The following is a 25,855-nucleotide window of genomic DNA, read 5'->3' on the forward strand; positions in this document are numbered from 1 at the left end:
TTTGTGAAAATAACTTTGTCATCTAAAGTATAAAAATAAAACATATTAAATATTAAGGTTAACATAGGTTAAATATTAGGTTGCTATTAATTCAAATTAATATTAAGATCAATTTCTCTGCTATAGGTATCAACTACAATTTTTTTTTTTATTATGACAAACCTAATATGCATTCAACAAATGAATGCCAAAATAACCAGATGATAGATGCCCGCTCTCTTAAGTTCTTAAATATCACCACGAAATGGTGATATTTGATGGACGTTTCCTCAGGGATGTTGACTGCGTTTAGTTTGCCATCATAAATTGCTCCTTTATAATTCATAAAATCAATTGGCCTGATAAACAAAGAGCACGCCAGCATTTTTTTTGTATTTTTTATAGGAGCTAATTAAACATGTGAACTGCAGAATGATTCGCATGGAACAGAGATAGATTAGCCCTCCCCCTTTCAATTCTGACCAAGCATGGCAGTCACGCATCAGCCCAGCACGACACACACACACACACACACACATCTGGGACCTGGCAGCTGGGCTACCCAGATACGGCGCTTTCTGCTTCTGTTTTGCCGCACAACCCTTCTCCTCTGCTCTCCTTCCTTCTACTCCTCATTTTTTCTACCTCTACGGACTGCAGGTGCTCTGCTTGGGGAACTCTCAAAGCAGTGGGTATCTTATTATGGCGAGGCAATGGTGGAGAGAGACAGAACAGTGAGCCCCATGTGCTCAGACAGGAAATGCTGGGCAATATGTGAAGCTCTTTGTATGAAAGCTGGTGAAAACCACAGGCTGTGAAACACCAACAAGCAGATCTGTTATCCGTAAATAAGTTAAAGAGGGTGCACAGGTCGGGCAGAGACAGGGAGAGGAGATGCGAAAGCAAAACAAATAGATTAACAGAGATTTTCTCTACTGCAGGAGTGTCATTGTTTCTGTTTTGTGACTTGTTAAGATGCTTTAAACGAGCTTCTGCAGGTCTAATGGTAAATGGTGACAAGCCAGGTGTCACCTTCAATTACCTTGAGTGATGCTACCTGTCTGTTGTTCATTCATTCTGAGAACTACAACTGCCTGATTAAGAACAACAGAGAAGATGAGTCACAAAAAGATACTATTAGGTTTTTGCAAGAACAAAAAAAGCAAACAAATTATTTACTTTATTTTATTACTGTTATTGTTTTTATTGTTTCAATACTTTTCTTTTTATAAATGTTTTATATTCTTAAAATGGTTCTAACAAGCATCTACATGAAAACTCTTTAGAAAACATGTATGAGGAGCTCTGAAAAGTGGCAGTGGTCTTCAAAATCAAGGTCAGCATTTAGGCAGATGTGGACAGGGATAAGCAGATGCAAAGAACTGAACGACTAAATGCGCTCATCAATCATGGGGAGAGCAGAGTAACTCTGAGGAATTGCGGGAATTAATCCTTCACCTGCATTTCGTTTAATTCCCAAATCGGTGAAAGGAGAAGTCAGCTAATGCACTCTTATGAGTGAGAGGGAGCAGAAGAAAGCAGTGAGAGAGATGAATGTGAATTCTGGGAGACTGAGAAAATAAGCTGGACATTTCTTGAGTTGGCTCAAGGGATGTAGTGACAACAGCTATGTATCTGCAGGGTTAAGTGTGTATTTTTACACATTAAATTGTTTTCTTAGCTCAGTTGACGCTTGGAAACGGCGTTTGTGAATAACATGATGACTGGATGATGAATGAGGTGCCAGAATCAATTGGGTGTGTAATTACACTTCATCATTTGGATCTCTTGTGCTCCGATTCTGTTTCTCACAGTAGAAACACACACACACACACACACACACAGTCTCAGATTAATTGCCTGGGCAGCAGCTTCCTGATGTGTCAATGGTGTAAAGAGGTCAAATGGAATATATCTAAATCGGTGTCCATATCAACCGATATAAAAAGTTGCACTGGAATTCTTCCATTTCTGTAACAATAGCACAAAATCAAACGCTTTAAATAAAATCAGAGAAATGCAAATCGGATTGCAATCATCTGAGACCGGGAGGTTATAACATGATTAGATTAAGTTTTGTGGTGAAAGAGCATGTGGAACAGAAGACTGCTGAAACATCAGATGACCGGACCAATGAAATGTGCTGATGTGGAAGAGCTGAACTGCCTAGCACAGCACATGAGATGGCAAGAGGAAGATACAGAGCGGAATGACTTATTCAGGAAGGAGTGGGGGTGTGGGGTGAATCTCGAAATTAGCACAAATAGATTATCTGTCCTCCGGTTCCTGGCCTCAGCACGGCCCAAGCATCCCAGAAAAAAAAAAAAAAAAAAAAGAGTAAAACACATTGACTTCTCGGCGAACGACTGCCTGTCCGAGCAGCCAAGGAGGACCGCAATTAAACGATCAATCACCATATCATCGATCCCCGAGGGAGACAACTGTATCCGGGCCTAACCAAAGATGCAACGGTTTTGCACAGATAACAGAAAAGCATTTGAAATGAAGTAGCGACTCTATTTTCTTGTGTAAACAGATACATTTACAATTGATCATATCAAGAAACCTTTCTTTGTGATATGTTTTTTTTACTTTAATACATTTTATAATATATGTTGATTGAAATGTTTAACCTTTAATTTGATATATATATATATATATATATATATATATATATATATATATATATATTAGGGCTGTCAATCGATATTTTTTTTAAAATTGCGATTAATCGCATGATTGTCATGACTTAACTCGTTATTAATCACAACTTAATCGCACATTTTTAGTTGTTCTAAATTAACCTTAAATGAATACTTTTCAAGTTTTTAATACTCTATTCAACATGGGCATGGACAAATATGGATGCTTTATGCAAATGTATGTTTATTATTATTGAAATCATAGTCAACATAGAGCATGAAGAGTAGACATGTTTCAAAGGTCATAGATGTTTTTCAAATAACTTGTTCATGTCTATTAGACACATGAAAAAAGAAATTCCAGGTTCCCATTACTTCTCTTTCTTTGCACCGAGCAATTTACCTACACAAACCTGTTTACATTTTTGCACGACAGGGCAGCTCACTTCTTCTGAAAATGCAAAATGTACATTTATTATTAGATTTGCTTGCCTCTCTGTGCCCACATACTGCATTTTGATGCAGCTAAATTCTCAATAAAACTGTTTTCATTGATATATTTTACTGTTTCTGTTGTCAGACAATGAAATGAATATGAAATAGTGACTGAAACGCGACCCATTAAGACTAGGCTACATAAGCAGCTCTCCCTTCCAAGATGTTAATCTGCACAAAAATCCAGATAATCGAGCTGTCGTCTGATAAAATCAAATACACATAAGATAATGACAATAGGGAAGTCGTGGCCTATGGTTAGAGAGTTGGACTTGTAACCCAAAGGTTGTGAGTTCGAGCCTCAGGTCCAGCAGGACTTGTAGGTGGGGGGAGTGAATGTACAGCGCTCTCTTTCACCTTCAATACCACGACTGAGGTGCCCTTGAACCCCCAAATGCTCCCTGGGTGCTGCAGCAAAAATGGCTGCCCACTGCTCTGGGTGTGTGTTCACTGCTGTGTGTGTCCACTTAGGATGGGTTAAATGCAGAGCCACATGTCACGTCACTTTCATAGCTGTGTATATTTCGTGTAAAATTAGAGAAGCAACATAATATCTGTGTTTAGTTGGCAACACTGTGCATCTCCATTTCTCCCACAACGGGTTAGGCCACGGGTCAAACAGAAAATGTGCGCTGTGTTAATCGCGCGTTAATAAAATTAGTGCCGTTAAAATGAACTTGCGCTAACGCGTATGTGTGTATATATATATACAGGGGTGCACATAAATGGTCCGCAGGTCCGCATGCGCAACCAAAATTAAAAATGCGCTGTGTAAATACTGTATAAGATTTCTATCCAAACTGAAAGCATAATCTAGGCTACCTGACCTGCTGCCGTTTTCAAAGCAAAACTGTGACATTTCATTCACTGACGCTCTTCCATCAGCACCGCTAAACCCGAAAGCGCATAACACTTACTTACCGGCAACCCGCCAAAATAAAAGCTTGCTGATTTTACGTTTGAAAATGATGAAAATTAAAATAAAAATAATTATAATAGGCCTTTATCACAGTCCACGTGTCGTCACATCCGGCTCCGATTAGTAGCGTAAAGGAATTTCCGCCTGCTTTATTGTCAATGGACAGACGCCAGTTTTGTGAAGAAAATTTAATAATTTAGTTCAGTTGATCATTGACGAAATAAACGACAATGTTAAAACTGCGTATTTATACCGATTCCATACCATGTATCATGTCATCCTTCATTTTAATGTGTAACATTAGCCTATCTGAGCGACACGACCACAGACATAATATACGTATATTATGTCTATGGACGCGACTGTCAGATTACTGAAGAGCACGCAGCTCAAGTTACTGCCAGAGGAATACTCAGACTTATATAATTTTAATTTTAATATTATATTGTTTATTTTTGCATTATATTTATTGTGATTAACCTCCAGTTCTTGTTCACAGTAAATGATATTCAATCGTGATTGAGATTGGTGTCTTTAGAAGACGTATATGTGCTGAATTCTACATAAATAATCCACAACAATGCCGTGCTATGGGCACAGCCATTGATAGAGGCTGCAGCGGAAGTTCTTTTACTCTACTATTTGAATCTTCCGCTTTTTGAATGCGGAAGTGTGATAAAGGCCTATAATAAAAATAATAATAATAAAAATATTAGCATTTTATTTTTAGGTTTACTATAAAATAATTGCATTTGTATGTAATACTCCCTTTTAAAAAAATAGTATTATCACACTTGATTATTTAGTTTATTATTTTTAGTTAGTTATTTTATTTAAAAAAACAAAAAGTGCAATAATATTATTATCACTATTATTAATACATTTTTTAATAGTTATATTTTATGGGTCACACTACATGCCATGGCCCGTGTGAAGACCAAACCAAATCTCCAGGTTCTCATATGAGAACCAGGCTGAAAAACTTCTGTGCACCCCTGTATGTATATATATGTACAAACAATATGCGTTATTAACGTGTTAAGTTTGACAGCACTAATAGAGAGAGAGAGAGAGAGAGAGAGAGTGAGGGAGGGAGAGGGGGGGGGTAAATATATATTTAAAAAATTAAAAATATATATATTTTATCATTTTTAATATATACATACTTTCTTTTAGTTAATAAAGAAATGTCAATGTACTCACGAGTGAATTAACCATCCAACCGCAAACTACTAAAACACAGTTAATGCTGATCTGTAAGAATTGCAAATTCAATTTCTGTCCTGACTGTTTATAATGTAGCACACAACGATGCATCAATCTAAAAAGACAGCATGACAGTTGTGATTCACAAATTAAAAGATTGTCTTTTAGACATGGCTGTTGAGTGAGACATTTACACCCCTCTTTATCTTCAATGCAAGCTAACCAGGAACAGTAGGAGTTTTCGGTTCTCCTGCAGAGACTATGGTTGAGAGTGAGGGCTGATGTATAATGCATACATTATACATCAGAATGAGTGAGGGCCAGCAGTGTGTCAGAGGAGACAGAGTCAGACTCAAGCTGTTCCTCTAGGAGCCTGCTTCATCCCTCCTTTAATTACACTCTATTGATCAAACACAGATGGAGGGGGGAATGAGGGATGAAGTAAAAGAAAGAAAGAAAAAGAAAGACATGGAAGGACAGGGAGAAAGAAGTGTTGGGCGTAGTTTTCAGACTGAGAGGGAGAGAAAGAGACTATCACAATTGCTGCAGTGTCTAATATATATATATATATATATATATATATATATATATATATATATATATATATACATACATACAGTGCACAATATGCAAATTTTGTGACCTACTACATTTGCTAAAATGCTTACTACATGGAATAATGTATCTCAACATGCAATGCCTGACTTCAGCTTCCATTTCCAGTGTGATGGATGAACCAGAAATAAATTTAACTGAGTGACAAAAATGTAACTGAAAATGGAAAAATAAATATAATTCATATAATTATACTAAAATACTGTTACTGCTTTATATTTATGAATATATAGATAGAATATAATAGATATAAGATATAATATAATACGTTTTACAGCGACTTTACAAAGCCACTTCAGATGAAGGAAACCTAATTTAATTTTTAAACTGTTTCTCACACAAACAAGACACCACTCCAATGTATTTATAATATCAGATATTAATCTACTCTTCCAAAACATACATGACCCTCGTAACAAAATATGATATTAAATAATTATTAATAAATATGGCATCTTAACACAACAAACATTAGTGTGTGACACTGGACTAAAGTGTACCTTTTCCTCTCTTTTCTTTCATTTTGCTGACCTACTTAGCTCTCCGTTCTAGGGCTGCATCTCGGCTCCTTTGTTTCATACCGATATAGACTGAATCTCTTCTAAGATCAGGAATTCCTGTGCTTGGGGTCATCTGCCTCCTGCCAGACTCTAGTGGCTTACGCACCGTGAGGCAGAAACACATTTCAGGGGATAAAGGAGCGTGTGCTTCCTGTGAGTATGTGGAGGGAGATGAATCATGATTCTCCATGACAGGGAGGCTCAGAGAAAAACCCACAACAACGAGGATGCTGCTGAACTCTGGATTACCTTTTTAGAAACAAGACGACAAGTCACTCCTCTCCTAAATATCCGTCAGAGATGACACTCACCGATCATCACTGTGCACCATTAATGAGAACACAGCCTTGAGGGAGGTTTAAAATTTACAGCCTTCTGTGATCAACTGTCATCTTCATCCACTAACAGGTTTAGAAACATTCACACATTCAACACACAGCATTGTACACTCTGATGTGAAGTTTGCTGTAGATTAGACTTTCCTACTTTCCGCAGTCTAATTCCTCTATAATAAAACAATGCGATTGCTAACTATTTCCTAATATTTTGCAAACTATGCTGTATTATGTATACTATTAAAAAATTAAATAATTTTTTTTGTTATTGTATTAATTGTATTAAATAAAATAAAACAAAACAAAAATACATTATTATTATGGTGTATTAAAATGACAGAATTAAACCTACATTAAATACTTAAAATACTTAATTCATTAGAATTTAATGAATTAGCATCTTTATTGTTGACCTCAGACACTAATGTGATGACCAGGCTGGGACGGATGCTGAACTTAATCTTGTCTCCTTGTTAAGACGAAAAGAAATGAACATGTAAATGTGAGATGAGATGGAGGCGGGTATGGCCCCTGATACGTGTATAATTAGAGAATGAACTCCTGTTTATAGCCTGGGTGTCAGAACAGTGAATTTCACAGTCCTGAGATTGATCACAGGGTGTCAAATTAGAAAGTAAATTTCAGAACACTGCAAAAAATCCTGACTATGCAGGAGTTTAGTAAAACATGAAGAACAACCTAAAAAAAGCTTTCTAATTTCAATAATGTTCTCATTCTGGAAAACAAACAAACAAATAAAAACAAAACAAAACACAGACACACACACACACACACACACACACACACACACACACTGAAATTAAAGAGTTAATGAGAACAGTAGTTTTTGATAGTTGCTTGATTCTCAAAGTTGCACTTAGACTAAATGTTTCCCCTAGATCTTTTTTATGTATTTTTTTAAATAATTGTAAGACCAATACACTGTAGTTCTGTCTAGCTGTTTAAATAAATCAAGCCTATGCATAAAACATTCCCCTAAAAATATAAAGTGAAGTACACCTACCCTGCCTCCCAATGCAAAGAACTACAGAATGAGAAATGGTTTGTTAAGAAAACGAAAAAAAGAAAAGAGCCAAAGGCAACAAACCCCAAACAAAAGTTAAATGTCTTACCTGCCATGTACTTTAATGTCAGAGATGGCGTAGAAGTATCTGGAAAGGTTGTTCTCATCCACCATAGTGGCGCCTGTGGCAGGCCTGAGCAGACGTATGCGCAGGTCAGTAATGGTGAAAAAGTCTCTCAGGTTCTTGGTGGTGTCCAGTTGTCCATACAGCGAGGCCATATTGTGCAGCTTGGGGCCAGCGAACAGTGCGAAGCGGTCTTTGATTTCGAAGCGTACAGTCTTGTCGTTCTTCCACACGTAACCTCTGGAATATTCCTCGGTGCAGATAATGTCCAGCAACGTGTGCTGGGTAATGTCCCTCACCGTTTTGGGCTCCATAGTGAAAGCATCAAGGCAGTCGGTAGCATAGAACTGGTAAGGCTGCCAACTACGTCCATAGTCCAGAGACTTCTCCAGAACCATCTGCTCCGGCCGACCCGACTCAAAAGTGATGACAATGTCGTCGGTCAGCTCAATGGTCTTGTTCCATGACAGGGTTATGTTGACTGCCAGAGGTTTAGGGTACTTCTTCCAGGAGGTGGACTGCCAGAAAGTGGTGGGGTTGCGGCCCTCAAAGTCAAACATGAGCTCAGGGGGGTGGGCCAGCTCGTCTGTGGCTGCGTCACACTCGTTGTTGCACATATAGGGGTTTTCCTACAAGATAAAGCAAATAAAGAAAACAACAGTTAAATGAGAATCCAAATTAAAGTGCTTTTTATTGTGTGCACATATGGGGTATAGGCAGGGCTCGAATTGAGGGGGGATGGCATCCCTTTGGTCGAAAAAAAATTACAAAAAGCATCCCCTCTGTAAAACCATCATCCCCCCTTACCCTTTGGATTATTAATTTTGTGTATTACTTAAAATTTATCATGCACATGGAATTTTAAAATTCTCTACTTATGATCATTTACAAACTAAATAACGGCGATTGGCCAATCAGAACTTGGTACTGTAACAAGCTGTGCACAAGCGGAAGCAATTTCATAATTTTTCTCGCAAAATGGTTCAAGCGCAACTTTTTAAGTTTTTTAAAAAGAAGACAACAGAAGGTATGAGAGACGATAGGAGAGCTGACATTATCCAACTTTGAGAAAAAAGAATAAAAAAACACGTATTGAGTCCTAAAGCATTCACTGTGCGATGAAGCCCATTAGAATACAGTTAGAATGCCCTTACAATTCCAGCAATGAAACAAAAAATACCCATGTATGAGTTTTTATGTTTTATATTCATTGCACAAGCAGTGTACTTTTCTGTATATCAGCACATGTGCGCGAGGCAGTAAGCACAAATGTGCTATTAGTTTTATACAACAACACTAATAGACAATTTTGAATGAATCTAGTGAGCCAGTGATTCAATGGTCCATGGCCTGTGTCCCAATGTGAATAATAACCTTCCTAAATTCTATGTGATATTGGTAATTTTCAATACTATTTAGGGCAGATAGGGTCGATAGTATGCACACTGGTACGCAGGGATGGTCTCACTTGTTTCGTTTCTATTGAATCAGCCGTTTGAACGAATCGTTTGATATGAATGATTCAGTAAGTCATTTATTAAAACAGGGACTTGCTGCCACCTACTGGCGGTTTTATTGTCATATTTATTTATCCATGACGGACCTCAATCAGCCAATGTGCCAGCACAAAAACACATTCAGAAAAATATTGTTTAATTATCAATATTGACCAAAATTCCTCTATTTCAGGCCAAAGAAAAGGAAAATAAATAAATAAATAATAGTTAATTTAATAAGGCTAATTTTTCAATAAATAGAAACCTTTTTAAAAACGAGACTAATTTTGTAATCATTGTGTAAAATTAGCCACAGGACCACCACCACCACCACCACCACACCATCCCCCCAGAAATTATTTTACAGTTCAACCACTGGGTATAGGCTGGTACAGGCTAATGACACGAAGACAATTTATGTTTCAAAGGCACTGGCCTTGGTGGTACATGAGCGATATTATGAATACGAAGCAGTGGTTGAAACTATTCTCCAGCTGTTGGCTAAATCCAGATAAGGACTGGCCATTAAACACCCAAAGACTCATAGATCTTTTATAGAGCCATTTAAAGTCAAGATCCCTCATGCAGACAACCAGTAAAACCAGTCTTGTTTTGCACATAATTTATGTGAAGATTATTCCCCGTTTTAAGTTCCAGCAATCCATGATAATAAAGAACAAGAAAATGGAGCCTCTAAAGAGGTAAAAATGGACAGGGATTCATGTTAAAATGCTCATTAAAAAGAGAAAAATATGAAGGTCAGACTGACAAAATGTGAATAATACACTCTCCTCAAGTCATTCTTTTGCATAAAGGCTACCTTGTTCTGCACCTTGAGGTAAGGACACCCAAAGGTGCACTTTTGTCAGCCACTGCTGGCAGGTGAAAATATACCATGGATCTGCAATTCAGAAAGAGGCATTGAAACAAGAGTGCTGCTGGTTTGCGTGAAGACAGTATGCCCTAATGTCACTGTCCTTCCTCACACTGCAGCATCCTCGCAAACTAATCGGTGTACTGGTATGTTCTGCTGCGCCACATGCTGGTGTACACTAAGCAGGGGCTCGTGGGGCTGTTATACTGTTGGGTGGCGTTGGCGTCCTCCAGGAAATACCTCTCAAGAGGAACAAGCTCCAATTTATCTGAACAAGAAACACAGCAGCTGATTAAGTGGGAGATGTCTGTCTCTGCGGGAATCCACAGGCCTGGACGCTGGGGAAGAGCATAGTGATAAAGGATAGGTGGAGAAAGGGACTGCGGAGAAGAAAATGAGCGACATAGTGGCAGAGAGGTACACAGGGGAAAAAAAGGAGTGCTTCTGTTAATAGGCTTTTCCTCTTGCCTTGTCCTCTAAGGCAATGTGACAACGAAGCCCAGACAACCATTTAACCTCTTAATTCTGACAAAGTGGCATTAATATGCTCTCCAGCCAGTCCTCTACAGCCGTGCACATAAGCCTGGAGAATGATCAGACCCACCAGTGAGTCCACATGCCTCTCACTAGACCATCCAGTCAGGAGGGCAGAGCTGTTCATTCATGCTGTTCTATCTCAGCGTGTGCTTCAGGCACTAGCCCTCCTATGAAGAGAAGAACTAATTGGTGTCTATAGCACTCTATATTTAGCTATCAAGCATCAATATAACTATTGCTTATACTTGGAGTGTGTGATTAGGTGATTTAAACAAACCCCTTCCCCAAAGAATCAAGCTAAAAAATTATGTTTGTGTTTTGAACATGAATGATAACTCCTATTGCACCGCTTGTTGAAGAGAGGTGTGCAATTAATTTTCCTCCTGGCAGACATTAAAATAGGAAAACAAATAGCATAGACTTTCATTGATGCCGTATTTAGAATATTGGGACAAGTGACAATTAGACATCAGAACATATTTGCTGCAAGATTCTGGATCAAATTATTATTATTTTTTTTTTTGGCTACCTAGCACACTTTTATGAAAACAGAAGATTGTGAATGACAAAAAAATACACTGTTAATATGATAAGACACCAAGGCTGGTTATGAGAATAATTATAATAGATAATAATAGTGACATAGTCAGAGAGAGAGACAGACTTCATAGTAATTATAAAGAATCAGCCTAAGCTTTCAAACATTACAGTATCTCCACAGATCATTATATTTAAGGTCCACAATCTGATTTTCTTTCACCAACACACACACATAGACCTATGCTTTCTCACAAGCTTGGTAGTTTTTTTTGTTTGTTTTTTTTTCATCCACAGGGCAGTAATCTGTAGTGTTGCAGCTGCAAAAGTAAAGGCTGATGTGAGAAAATAGTCTGCACAGTAATGCCTTATAAAGATTAATTAGATCCAGTCACTGCAAACCTCCCATTTATCGGAGAGAGACATCACCTTTAAATGCAGCCCTTGAAAAGCAAAGTTTCCAGTTTTTTCATGCCACTGAGAGCTTTAAGTAAAGATTAACTCACATTGACTCACATTAGAAAAACTGACATAGCTGCCACATTAACAAAGATCAGTAATTACTAAATATGTTTATATTAATCCTAAACTGATCAAGACACCCAGAATACATGGACTAGGCATTTTTGGCAATTTCTTATTTCGATCATCGATAGGTTTAAAAAACGATTACTCGAGTAATCGGGGCGGGGCGTGTGCAGGGGGTGGGGCATGGCCGTAATGGAGATAATGAAAATATCTGAAGGCTGTTATGAAAATGAATGTTAAAAAAAAAAATATGACATGAAAACATAAACACATGATTAGATGTTGATTATGATGCAGCAATGTTATTAAAAGAGAAGCATCTAAAAAAGAATAGCTGCCTAGGTGAAGGTGAATATGACTTTATGCCAATAAACTGAAACCCGTTCTATGATGCTTCCTATGATATTAATCAGATAACTTAGATACATAACATAAACGTAACATTACAACTTGTATCTACACAAAAGGATGCATATGCCAGTGAACTTTAAGTTACGCACTATAGCATGAGAGAGAGAGAGAGAGAGAGAGAGAGAGAGAGAAAGAGTGCTCCTGCCGTGATGCGCTTTAAACAGTGCGCTGAAACACGGGCAAGGACAGGATTTACTATAGATTTCACATTCTATAAAGTTCTCATTATAATACTTATGCCATTAATGTTTATGGCAGATTTGTGCTATATTTTCATCTACATTATCAAGTGATTCCTAAAACTGTCTGCATGTTTTCGAAGCCATACGAAGTAAAAACATCACTGTTGCATTATTATAGGATCAGTATTTTTTAAAAAGAAACATCTAAAAGCAATATGATCGTCTCAAATGACTCAGTCAATATCGGGCATTGCATTTGAGCATGAAACTAAATACTGGTAATATGCAGCGCATACAGCTGCATGTAAATACATGTTAACATCCCAACGCAATCCTATTAGATTAATCAGATGTGTATGTAGCTAACCCAGACATCACTACGTGACTTCAAAGCCAAGCTTCTCTCTCTTCTCACGTCTATACTTTGAACCCCATGCTGTTGCAAGCTAAACAATCAGAGCTCAGGGTGCCGCCCAAATTGCTGCTATAACCAATCTGAATTTTTTTTTTCCCACGATCATTGTTTTCATGATCGATCATTGCTGTCACGGCCGAGTAATCGAGTACTCGATCGCTGATGCACATCCCTTACATGGACCAGGGATTTTGATGGCTGAGCGTATTTGGAAAAGCAGAAAGCTTTCCCTGAATTGGTGCTAATGACAGTGTAAGGATCCAAACTGTGTAAGGTTAATCCCATCCACAAAGAGCTTGATGAAGTCTGATGAACAAGAAAGAGGGCCAGAGATAGAGAGAAAGCAAGGCGAGAGAAAGAAAAATAGAAAGAGAGATGTGCTGAACATGCGCTGGTTCTAATCCGAGCCTGTTGTCCCCATTAAATGTGTTCTGGGTAATTTCACACCAACAAACACGCACACAGTCGTCATGAATCACCTCACACTTGCTTCCTAAACACAGCCTTGGAAAAACCCACCCGTCCTACAAATGCCGTTTGTCTGTTCAGTGCCTGGCTGAGCGTTTTTCTCACGGCTGATCACACATCGCTGTGGACTGAAGATGTATTATCAAAGCAATAATTTGTCTCAAACAGAAGAGTGCAAATGAAAGCCATGTCAAAATCCTGCCTCTTCACAGCCACAATCAACAGCGTATGCTTACACTCAGTAATGACTCCCATTATTTTCCTGCTGATAATCTCACGCATTGCAAGATCAAGACTGAAGGCGCTTTCACATGACTCATGTCAACATTTCCCAGTGCACTGAACTCTATGTAGCGTCAGCAACTTTGCCACTGCCTGGCATGGAGGGTATTATAGCATGACTCTCAGAGATCAGACAGTATTAACTATGACCCCGTTTGTCACTGACCATTTGAACTGCAGCCAGTGATTGCAGGGGAATTTGCATGATGTATCAATACATGGGTTGTGCACCACTCAGAAGTTAATTGAGAATGCCAATTCCTGAACTGCAATTCGAATTTGAAAGTAAGGAAGCTGAATTAAATCAAAATATAACTAAATATAATTATTTTTTTTCAATTTAACATTGAATATTGCCTTGACAAAGCCTTGTTTGAAAGTTTTAAGGTCATTGCACACTGAGTACAAAATTGTTGCATGCGTTTTTCCATTTTTTCGTATTCGTCATTCTTTCCAATCAAAATGCATGCTACAAATACGGAAATGCAAAAGACCGAACCTGATCTGAATTTTTTTATGACGGACGAAAGTTTCGGAGGCAGTGTGTAAACGTGATTGACACAACGTGAGGTCGCATTTATTTTTTAACTTTCGAAAATGTGAAAAAAATGACTCGGTGTGCAATGACATTTACTCTCATTCCAATTAAAATTCCAGTTCAGCTTCCTGTGGGTGTGGCCAGCTCAGTTCAAATTCCAAATTCATTAACTGAAAGCCCGTTCTGGAGCCAGTTCTTAATTTTTTACTTTGTTCTGCTTTCTTTCATCCTTGAAACGTCATGAAACGTCCTCATAAAACGTGATGCTATCTGCTGTACCTTTCATGTGGAGCTCAAAGTGTTCCATGAAGCTTGTGTAAGAGATGCATTGAAGCCCTGTCACGAGTAAAAGGGCATCAAAGTCATTCCTGTCAAGACAATGGTAGTAGTTTAGGACCAATCTTGACCAAGCCGCATGAAAAATTATTATCGAGGGCAGAAGTGAATGAGATACGACTGTCCCACTGGCAAGCAAGGCTTCAGATTACCAGATCACCAATGTGACCGAGTATAAATTTACTGTGGCTGACAGCAGACTGTGATATATAGGACCAACCAATCAAACAAATCCTTTTCTGTGACAGATGATGGTGACATGTAACCCAGATCACAGACTGCTGTCTCTGTCTCTATTTCTCTTTCTTTTCCCACTCGATGGTCCTTTGACGAACACATATTTGCAAATTTGTGTGTACACACGCCAACACATCAATATGCATCGCAACACAGCAAGCGCATTGTCTGTTCCATCACTCTCTTGCCATGCTTTTCACGTATTTGATTGTGGCTGTTTTGAGCTCTTCAGAAATGACAAATAGATCAATATCGTTTCATTGGAAATGAAATTACTATGCAGCAGCCACACTGAGATCAGTGCTCACGTTGTGAAATCTACTGTGTAATTGTCTCAGCTAAAGGAGAGCAGTGTGAAGAGCGATTTCTCCTCGATCGTTTCAAATGTTAATGTCTAATCTGTCAGAGGCCATTTTGCCAGACCGCATGACAGGCTCAGGTCAGGCCATTTGCATATCTCTTTTCCTGGCACTGACATGAAATGATTTAAATCAAATATGTTCACATGACACGACATTAGCCACTAAATTACAAAGGAGCAAATTTGATTTTAAGAGCACGGCTTGCAGGTGTTACAAATAAACATGAGGGTCTGGGCATGTAATTTCCCTCGATCTCTTTTTCTCTCTCTCTCCCTCCCCAGACTGCGGTTAAATCCATCACTTGTGCATAAATGAGACCTTGGTGGAGGGATAGATTTCTCCAAGGCCCTCGGTTTGATTGAAGCTCCGACTCCTTTTCAATCTGCCTCTGTGCTCTCGCAAGCACCTTTGAGCTCGTCCTGCAGAACTGCCACAAACGCACTTGGGCTTCACCGCAACGCTGCTTGAATACAGGAAACACAGATTACTACGTGTAATAGACCCCAGGATAAATCCCACCAAGAATTACATTCACATTTTCAAACTAGAGGTCAGCGGGACGAGATAGCAGACAAAAAGAGAAGCCAGTTCAATCCCCACCTGCCAAATGCATTGACACATAAATACTCTGCCTGGATTTAACATATGCACATACATCAGCATGTTCAGGCCTTTTCCCATGGGTTTTAGTAATAGTAATTCTAATTCAAGAAGTAAATGAGGTAAGTGACGTGAGCTGATAAAATCTAGTTAGTGCTGCATGCATCACTACTATTATTACTCATACTCATTACAACAATCCTCTAACTTTCACAGGTAAGTAATACAGTTCTGCCCATAGTTTATTTACCATGTGTGCTATAGTAATGAATAAAGAGTCAATAAAATAATGCAGCTTTCACTTGATGGATGATAAAATGGCAACAACAACAAATAAAAGATAAATTGAAGGAAGAACCTGAGACATTCATCAGAATATGACAGACAGACAGACAGACAGACAGACAGACAGATAGATAGATAGATAGATAGATAGATAGATAGATAGATAGATAGATAGATAGATAGATAGATAGATAGATAGATAGATAGATAGATAGATGGATGAATGGACGGATGGACAGATAAAAAAAAACATCATAGCAACACCTGAGATAATACTGTTCTTCTGTGTATCGTTAAAAAAAAGATATAACATATCATTTCAGATAGTCTGGGTGAGAAAGGGGTGAAAAAAATCACTACTTAAGAGGCTGTATTCACAGATGCAGATCACACTTACTGGCTTCCAATATGTCAAGGTGATTCCTTGAGGGATGAAAAGTGAATGGCTGCCTGCACTTTTACAAAATGGACTTAGTAAAGCACGTAAAGCATTGCATGAGAGCAGAGCTTTGAAGATGAAGCCTCATTCTTACATCAGTTGTTTATCAAAAGCTCACCACTGCTGTAATTATTAATGGCTTTCTGCTGCCATTTAGCGTTTAGAGTGATTACATGTCAGATCTCGAGCTGATGTGTTGTGACAGCAGAAATCTCTCCGGCTTGCAGTTGTGTCTGTTTGTTGTGCTGGGTCAGCATTGTCAGGGCCAGCGGTTCAAACTCTTTGATAGCTTGAAAATGAGTGTACGAATGATGTCAGGATGAAGTTAGATGCTCCACCCCTAATGTTCTGCGTAGTAATAAAGAGAACTTCAAGTACTGGTAATTATTTCCTCTTTTCAATGCCATAAAGAGTGTCCATTTCTTTTCTTCATAAAAAGCCATTACATGCAGGGAAGCACCCATAGCTGATCTCATTAGACAATCACAAAAGATCAAAAACACCACACAAAGTTGTCTGATAACCTGCCTCGCTCAGTTTTTCCTTCTTTTGATCTGCCAGAACTAATCAGCAATATTACTACAGAGCACAGAATCACCACACACACATTACACTTAGACATGAAATGAAAAATACTTAACTTTAAACAAAAGTCTGACATACCAAACATACACTCCTTAAAGGGATGCAGTATCATAAAAAACAGCATTTTCTTGCTCTTTTGAAAGAAATCCAAAGTTCTGTCATGAAACCTAGATGGCACAGTCTGATAGGTCTAACTCAATCTGACATAATGACATCATCACATGAAGCAGCTGATTGGTACTTTTTTGTATCAGCAGCCAATGAGCTTGCTGCTCAACACACAAATACTTGGCTAGTGCTTGCTGTATCAGTTGCAGCACACTTCAGAAACCCTCCACCTTCCCCAGCTCCACATGTATAGATCTGATATGGGGTGACTGATATATGCTATATATGGGGGTTATTTCATATATGTTATATGTGCAGCAGCAGTATTTCTTACATGCTCACAGCAGCATGTTGTGAATGTATTGGCAGTAGCAAGTCTCGGTACTTGCTCTGCTGCAGCAGCCGCGTAGTAGATCTATTTTGCCAAGACCAAAAACGTTAAGGGCCCTATCATACACCCGGCGCAATGTGGCGCAAGGCGCGGCACAAGTGTTTTTGCTAGTTTCAGCCCAACGCAGATCTCATTTTCCCGTCCTGCACTGCGTTGTTTAAATAGCAAATGCATTTGCACCCATTTGTGCGCCCATGGGTGTGCTGGTCTAAATAAGAGGTGTGTTCAGGCGCATCGTTGGCGTGTTGCTATTTTGAGGAACTGAAAATAGACTGCGCCATAGACCAACTCAAACCTGGTCTAAAGTCAATGGTGCAATATTTTATTGTTATTTAAAGAGCGCGTTATTAGAAAATGTGCCTTTGGGCGGGTCCACAATGCGCGTTCACTTTGCTTATTACACACAGGGACGCGCAGCAGCACACAAACATGGCAAATATTAAAAATTAAAGGATCACAGTGTAAAAGAATAGTATTGTGTAGGTTACATAAATATAAAAATGCCATACATGTCATAATGGATAGTCATTGCGTGTATCAGAATTAGCCTACCTATTTGCTCGCGCATGAGCAGATCCGTTTGCTCTCTGGAAATGCACCAAGTCTGTGCGCCTTTAAATTCCGCCGTTTAAATAGCGAATTCGCCATGGCGCAACTCGCTCTTAAAGGGAATGAGAGATGAGACTCTGTTTGGTTTATTGCACGTTACGCCCAAAAAACACCCATTACTCATTAAGAGAATAGGGACAACCCGTTTAGACCATGCGCCCGAGCACGCCGACTGTTTTCCCATCGTTAAACTAGCAAAAGTGGATTCGGACACACCCTGAGTGCACTTGCGCCGTATGCTTTAGACCATGTGCTTAGATCATTAAAATAGGGCCCTAACACTGTCATGTACATTACCATACCAAACCCTCCGAGAGTTGTTATGATAGAAATTATGGAAGAATATTCCGGACTATTTTCAAAAGGAATTGCAAATTGTTTTTTCAATTGCGTTTTCCACATGTGGGCGCATAAATTGTGACATAATCCAAATTCAATCGCAAATCTTGCATTACCGTTTACTATTGCAATATTCACTATTAACGAAACGCTTTTCACCTGTCACAACATCTGTCACTGTTTCTCTCACTCCGATTGTTGCAAATGAGTAAACAGACAATGCAATTCTACACTTATTACAGTACATTTCTTTTCATCTGTAAAAGAGAGCGTCACACCTGCCTCAAGATTTTTTACTGTTTGAAAAAAAAAAAAAACTGCCAATCTATATTTATTTACCCATTTTCCACCTTATATATTTTATATTATTTCATATTTTAACAGTTTTAATCCGTTATGGAGCACGCGTCCCATGGGCAGTAGCACCAAAGTGTCGCACAAGTCTCAAGATCTCCAGACACTAGGATTGATGCACATGGTTTTTCATATTAATTCACCTTGGCTGTGGCATGTTCTGTGACAGCTGCGCTTAGATCGTTGGTGTAAAGTGAAGTCTCATCTAGGGCAGGCAGAGTAGGAGTAGCAGCATTTTCTTTTTTGTCACGTGCATCAATTGGAGTGTAAACAGACTGAGAGATTTTGAGCCAGGTGCTCTATTATAAGATAGAAAAAAAATTATAGGTGTCAAATAGGCAAATGTGTGCAGATTTGCACTGTTTGTTTGCTTATGTGCCTCAATCGGAGTACAAACAGTAAAAGATCTTGAGGCAGGTGATGCGCTATATTACTACGTAAGTTCTAAGCGGCCATGCATTTCTTCTCCCTTCTTGTTTTCTCGTGATCACGACTTAATTTTCTTGTGATCTCGACATAACAAAAATAGTTTTCTCGTTATCACAACTTATTTTTCTCATGATCTCGACATAACAAAGGTTGTTCTCTAAGTTACACAACTGTGCCAGCAGGTGGCAGTATAGAATTACTGATGAGGAGTATACTGTATCAAGTACTGTACGCGTTTGGGACATAGGACCTTCTTCGTGATCACTATAATTTATGCAGTTTGTTACTGACATTTAATTAAACTTATAAATGTTAAATGCTTGAATAAATATGAACATTTTGCTTGAAATTGTATGTTATTGTTACATTATTACTGCTGCACGAGTCGTCACAGTTTCTCATTTACAGCGACGTATTTAATTGTAATGTGCATCTTTCTTATTTTTAATCTTTATTGTTAATAAATGTATATTAATAAGAAATGCGATTTGCATATGTAGTTTAGTTCAGTGATGTTATACAGTGTTGCAGCCTACTCTTTTATATTTTCTACATTTCTTTGTAGGAAACCATAAGTGTAGAATTGCACTGTCTGTTTACTCATTTGCATCAATCGGAGTGAGAGAAACAGTGAGAGATGTTGAGACAGGTGAAAAGCGTTTCGTTAATTGTGAATATTGACCTATTGTGCGCACTGTTTGTGGCTCTGTTAGCAGGGGATAATCGCTGTATTTGGGGTAAAAAGGACAGAATTATGTATTGTGCCAAGAAGGTTGCACTGTCTGTTCGTTAACACAGGCACGATCTGATTGGCAGAGCTGCCTTTAGCGGAGCCTTTACTGAATACCTCCATTGATCAAAGCATTCGGCCTGGTCGTCTGTGAGTGACGTCACCTCCTGATACAAACACGCCCCATAGTATAGTCCCGCCTCTCACATTGATTGACAACTTTCCGTGTAGACATCGGAAATTCAAATGCAAAAGGAATTGCGATTCCATTTGAGTTTTGGCAGGTTACATGCACGACGCAGAGAAAGTGAAAAAGCAAATGTGGTAATTAATATTGCTATTTAAATATGACAGGCTCATAACTAGTAAGACATGGGAAATACAGTTGCAAATGGACTTTACTTTTTCATTTGAGATGTGGCAGTCACTGTGCGTTCACGAAAGCGAAAATGCAAACGGTAATGCAAGATTTGCGATTGCATTTGGATTATGTCACAATTTATGCGCCCACATGTGGAAAACGCAATTGAAAATATAATTTGCAATTCCTTTTGAAAATAGTCTGGAATATTCTTCCATAAGAAATGAGTTTAATATACAATAGAAATACTCTGTTTTTAACACAAAGCTAGATATTAGTATTCCATACACCAGAAAAATATATTTTTCCTATTAGTAGCTACAGGTAAATATGGGGGACATTTGCCAAACATTTTGCTATTTTTATATTTGTTTAGTGTATATCGCACTGCATATCCTACCAAGTTTATTTTTGACCAACATCCCTGATAATTTCACTCTGACCTTAACAGTTTGTGTGGCACATTTGAATATGGATGTTTTGGGAAGCTTTTACAATGTAGGCTTTATGAGATGAGACGGGGAAGCACCAAATTTATTAGATGTGACCGCAAATCTGAAACATATAAATGTTATTCATTTCACATTCAAAACATTTTGCCATTCATAACATGGGTTATTTAAATATAGAAGCCTGTTGACACAAATAGCCTGTCTAATTCGTTTTTAATACAAAATTTAGAATCGCTTCAAATTCAGAAATGAAGAATTGGCTTGTTTTTTAATTCATGAGTTCAAATTTGAATTGCATTGGCCACATACCACAAAGACGCTGAGCTGGAATTTAAATTGGAATGACTGGAGGATAAATTTACTATATTATAAACATTATATGAGCACTTGAGAAAAATAAAAAATATGATAAAAATATACAATATATTCCCTTTTATAATATACTGGGACTGGAACAGTTGATAAAATGATTACAGCAAATTTATTGGCTTTTACAGAATTATTTACACTCTTTCATCGAGCCAACCACTGGGATCATCCACATCACGAGTCTCTCTGCGGTTAACAAAGCATCATTCACAGTGCATGACCGGGGCCACAGTGTGGGTTACTATGGCAGCAGAAGCTAGAGGCTAAGGCTGTCTATGGTGTCTTAGACCTGATAATCCTGGCCTTGTCTCAAACTGACTGACAGATCATATTTCCTCTTTCTTCAGTCCTTCTCCCTCTGTGTTTTCTTACTTCAGTTAGATGTTCATATTTTGCTTGTCTGCTATGGCTGAATGAACAAGTGTCTCTGTACTGACCGCATCTCCTCTGAGGGCGCCCAGGATAGAAAACTCATTTCACCTAGTAAGGTGTTCAATTTTGCAGCATTTCCAAAAGACTAATATTTTTATGATAATAGTAATGGACTAGATCTAAGGAGACAAGCATTGGTTATAGAGATCCGCAAATCACATTGCCGCAATTCATAATGTCTTATAAAGATCTGCGATATGGACCCATATTGTTCCTGCCAGCTACAACTTGCATTTTAAAAGTAATTTCTCAACCATGTCATTGGTGAATCTCTGTAAATAGCAGCCTGAGGGTTTCATTCAGAATAATTTCATAACAACTCTCTGGGATTTGTATCTTTTTGACAGGGAAATTGTCTCTTGGTATGAGAAAACTTCCTTTGAAATCTCAGACCCTTAGAACAGCCATTCAACTCATGATATAGTTTAATTAAGAGTTGCTGTGCATACAGGGAGTTTAACATTAATTACTGTTGGCTGTGAGATCTCCCTTTGTGTTTAATCTTGTTTATGTTGCATGTCTGACAATCTCAGAATTGCAAAAGGGGTTTGGCTGCTGAAGGTGTCAAAAGAATTCAGTCAAATGTCCCTGTTTGACACCTTCTCCATTCCTGGATATAACAAGTTTTTTTGTGGCTGTATTTTGCTCATTTTTTCTTGAGTCTGGAGCACTGTGGGATGATTAAACTCAATATGACTTTGAATGTCGTCTGTGTGTGGCAGACAGCTTCAGTGGTCTTTAAATTCTGCTCCTACCACCCCTGTAGATCAGTGAAGCCTCTTTGGCCCATCCGCCGGGGATTCTTTTACTCTTTTTCACTGCTGAATGTGAAATATGATTGACAGATGACTCTAGGGACCAGAGCACAATCCTCTGTACTCTGCTAGACTTATTCATGTGTGCACACACACAAGCATCCTTTGTGTTTACAGAGACAGAAAGACAGGGGGTGAGAGAGACAGACACTGAGAAAAAGCACTGCCTTGTTACATTGCACAAAAAAAAAAAAACATTTAAAAGGTGAATATGCATTCTAAGCATGATTTTATTTTATTTTTTTACTTTCCCATGTGTAATGAAACCAGGATGTCTTTCAGCCCAGACGGACCCATTTGCTTCCTGACAAGCTGCTATTAAAAACTTTAAAAGGACCAACTTGGCTGATTAACTCCACTCCTCAGAAATAAAAGATGAATTAAGCTCTCTTAAAGTGACTAATTAAGCCTTGAGACTAATCTAATGAGACAAGCCAGAAAATAGCATGAAAAGCCCTAAATTCTCATTCTACACTTGTCAGGGCTCAGCGTGGGGGTCTACAAGAGCGTGTGTGGGGAATCAAGTATGGAGAGTTCAAAGTGTCTAGTCAACATCATACAATATTACAGAGATGGAACTTTTCCATAATTCTTTAAAAAAAACTATGAATGAATTCATATTATTTTTAAACTTTGTTTTTCTCTAAATACAGTAAATGGCTCCATGCAGGTTTTAAATAGCACCACTCAATGAAACAGTTGAATTTCTGGAAATTCATGAAATTTCTGTGTAGAAATTAATAATATGAAAATGTTTCTTGAGCACCAAATCAGTATATTAGAATGATTTCTGAATGATGTGGCACTGAAGACTGGAGCAATGACTGCTGTTCCCCCAACTTTGCTATCACAAGAATAAACTATATTTTAAAATATATTCATATTATTTTATGTAAATAAAATAAATATATCCTTGAGTGAGCCTAAGTGACTTCATTCAAAAACAATAAAAAAAATTGTACCAACCCACCTTGTTTCTAAGAAATATAATGTAGTGAAGCAACTGTATTCATAAAAGTTGTGGCGCAGCATTGACAAAAAGTTTCTGTCTTTCTGAATGTTTCTGTGTGTTTCTTTGTTTTCATGGTGAGTACATTTGGGTGAACTCCTTAAGTTTAATATTTTTCATATGTAGAGTTGAGTTAGGTGTGTCCCACATGCTTTTTTATTATTTAACTAATATATAGGCCTGAAAGAACTTCAAGATCTGTGAACAAACTATAAAAAGAACAACTGTATGAACCTGCGTAACCCTGCAAGCACTTCTACCCCACATTTATTAAATTATTTATTTCTGTTTTAAATCTCTCTTACAGACTGAACATTCCGCTATATCCTCCTCCTTCTGTCTCAACCCTTCTTTCCTTTCTTTGATGTTTATTGTCAAACTTTTTTTCATTATTGATGTTTATTGTCAAACTATTCCTATCTCCTTTTCTGCTATTCCATCTGTTTCTCCAGCAGGCCCCTTAGCTCCGACTCTCAGCCACTTCTCTCGGCTCTGTCTGACACATCTCTCCTTGAGATCGATGCAGCTGACAGCTCCGACTGAAGTTCTGCGCGGGGGCTTGTGATTTTTAGATGCGAAACGGCACAAAAAAACCCCTCCCAATCTTCTGCTAAAACATCTTTCTTGTATTTTTTCTCTCTCGCTCTCTCTTTATGTCACTTTCTCTAAGAGAGAGATAAAATGTCTTTCCTTTGGTTTGTATCTGAATTATTTTATTAGATATGACTCAGAGCGTAAGGCCAGAGGTGGAAGTGATGGACATGTGTCTTGTATAATGCTGGCCTGGCAATAAGAGACCACCTCTGATGCAGCTATTCACAAACACATGCTTACACATACAAAGAGGAGAGATCTTTCCTTACCACACTCACTACACCACAGTAGCACCTGTCTGTGCTATCTGCCACTGTATATTTCGTGTCTCAAAGCTGCCCCAGATTCTGCTGCAGACTTTTGGCAACCGAAAAAAAAAAGAAAAAAAAAAAACTTTTTTTTTTTTGTCTTTTTATGTTGCCACAAAGGTTTGGGTTTAGTATGCAGATAATGTCTGTGGTGGGGAAGCATTGCTGGTCAACAGCCAACATTGTAGTTGTTTTCTCCAGAGAGGGATGCTGTCGTGTTGGCGTCCTCACAGGCTTTAACTATGCTGGTCCAGCAGCTAGACTTAGAGAAGTAACTTGCAAAACTGAACCAGGACATTTACGCTGATCTAAACTTTTCAACATGACAATAAAAAACATTACAAATAATAACTAAAGACAAAAACTTGCTATGCTAGGTTCAGCACCTGTGCTGTCAGCAAGCCAGGAAGTCAAGTCAAAGAACAGAAAAATCTAGAAAATCACTCCCGGCAAGCCTTGACATTACATCTCTCTGAGGTAAAAGGTCAGGCCCAGCAGCATCTTGCATGACTCAGGGAGAGGTCTAAAAGAGTTTTATACACCCCTCGCAAAGCCCTTTGAGAGAAAAAATCATAACCCATCATTTTGAAGGGTTTTCTAAACAACAGCTCAGTTCGAAATGACAAATTCAGACAGGTACAAACACAAAACATTTAGCAAAAATCCTTAAAACAATCCCATGAAAAGCTTAAATGAATCAAAATAAAAAGTTTGCAAATAACATTACATTAAACCACTATCATTCTATCAAGGCTTCTTCACTGAGAACACTTCTCTCCAGCGGAGCGTGTGTGGGGCTCTAGCCAGCGGCAGAGGGAGGTTGGCTGTTGGCAGAGAGGTGAGATATCCCTGCCAATCCCCCTCCATCCCTCCGCCCTCTGATGGGAATATGGAGCTTGCTACAAGTAATTAAATCAGCCGCCATTCAGCTGCATAACTGCCTAAATTACAAGAATGGCAGTGAAAAGGAAACATCAAAAAAATCACATTGTGAATCTGTAATTGGTTTGAATCTAATTTGGCGTGCTACTGACATATTTGCAACGAATATCTTTAGGCATTATCTACAGCACAATCAGTAATTTTGTACACAAAAGATTATTTAAAGATATCTGGTGCCATAGAATGGCATAACAGTTCAACTGAATGGACACTTCAGACCCTTCGGCTTGATAATGCAGTCTGGACATGCATGAGGGTTCTTTTTACTCAAACTGTGTTTAGCTGAGACATGCTGTGAAAGCGATCCTTCATTTGATGCTGGCAGACAGAGAGGAAGTGAGAATGCTCAGGCTGAATGTAGACTGTAGGGTGGCTTTAACTGTCCCCTGTCAGACAACACTACAGATCACATTTATCAAGAAGCAAAAACAGGTCTAGGGGAAGAATGTATGCAGATAGCATGTACACATATACATTCTGACGGCACCCATTCACTGCAGAGGATCCATTGGTGAGTAAGTCATGTAATGCTAAATTTCTCCAAATCTGTTCTGATGAAGAAACAGCTCATCTACATCTTGGATGGCCTGAGGGTGAGTACA

The 25,855-nt window shown here is 38.4% G+C and overlaps 1 protein-coding gene across 4 annotated transcripts in view; it reads right to left on the reverse strand.

Annotated features, from left to right (window-relative positions):
• ntng1a (netrin g1a) overlaps positions 1-25,855 on the reverse strand; it is a 97,615-nt gene that overhangs the window by 41,557 nt on the left and 30,203 nt on the right. For all 4 annotated transcript variants that reach the window (XM_058766031.1, XM_058766032.1, XM_058766033.1 and 1 more), the window contains exon 3: positions 7,885-8,528. In XM_058766031.1, coding sequence (XP_058622014.1) covers positions 7,885-8,528 — 644 coding nt within the window. The remainder of the gene's footprint in view (positions 1-7,884; positions 8,529-25,855) is intronic.

Source organism: Onychostoma macrolepis, chromosome 24, assembly GCF_012432095.1.
Source record: "Onychostoma macrolepis isolate SWU-2019 chromosome 24, ASM1243209v1, whole genome shotgun sequence".
NCBI classification, from domain to species: domain Eukaryota; kingdom Metazoa; phylum Chordata; class Actinopteri; order Cypriniformes; family Cyprinidae; genus Onychostoma; species Onychostoma macrolepis.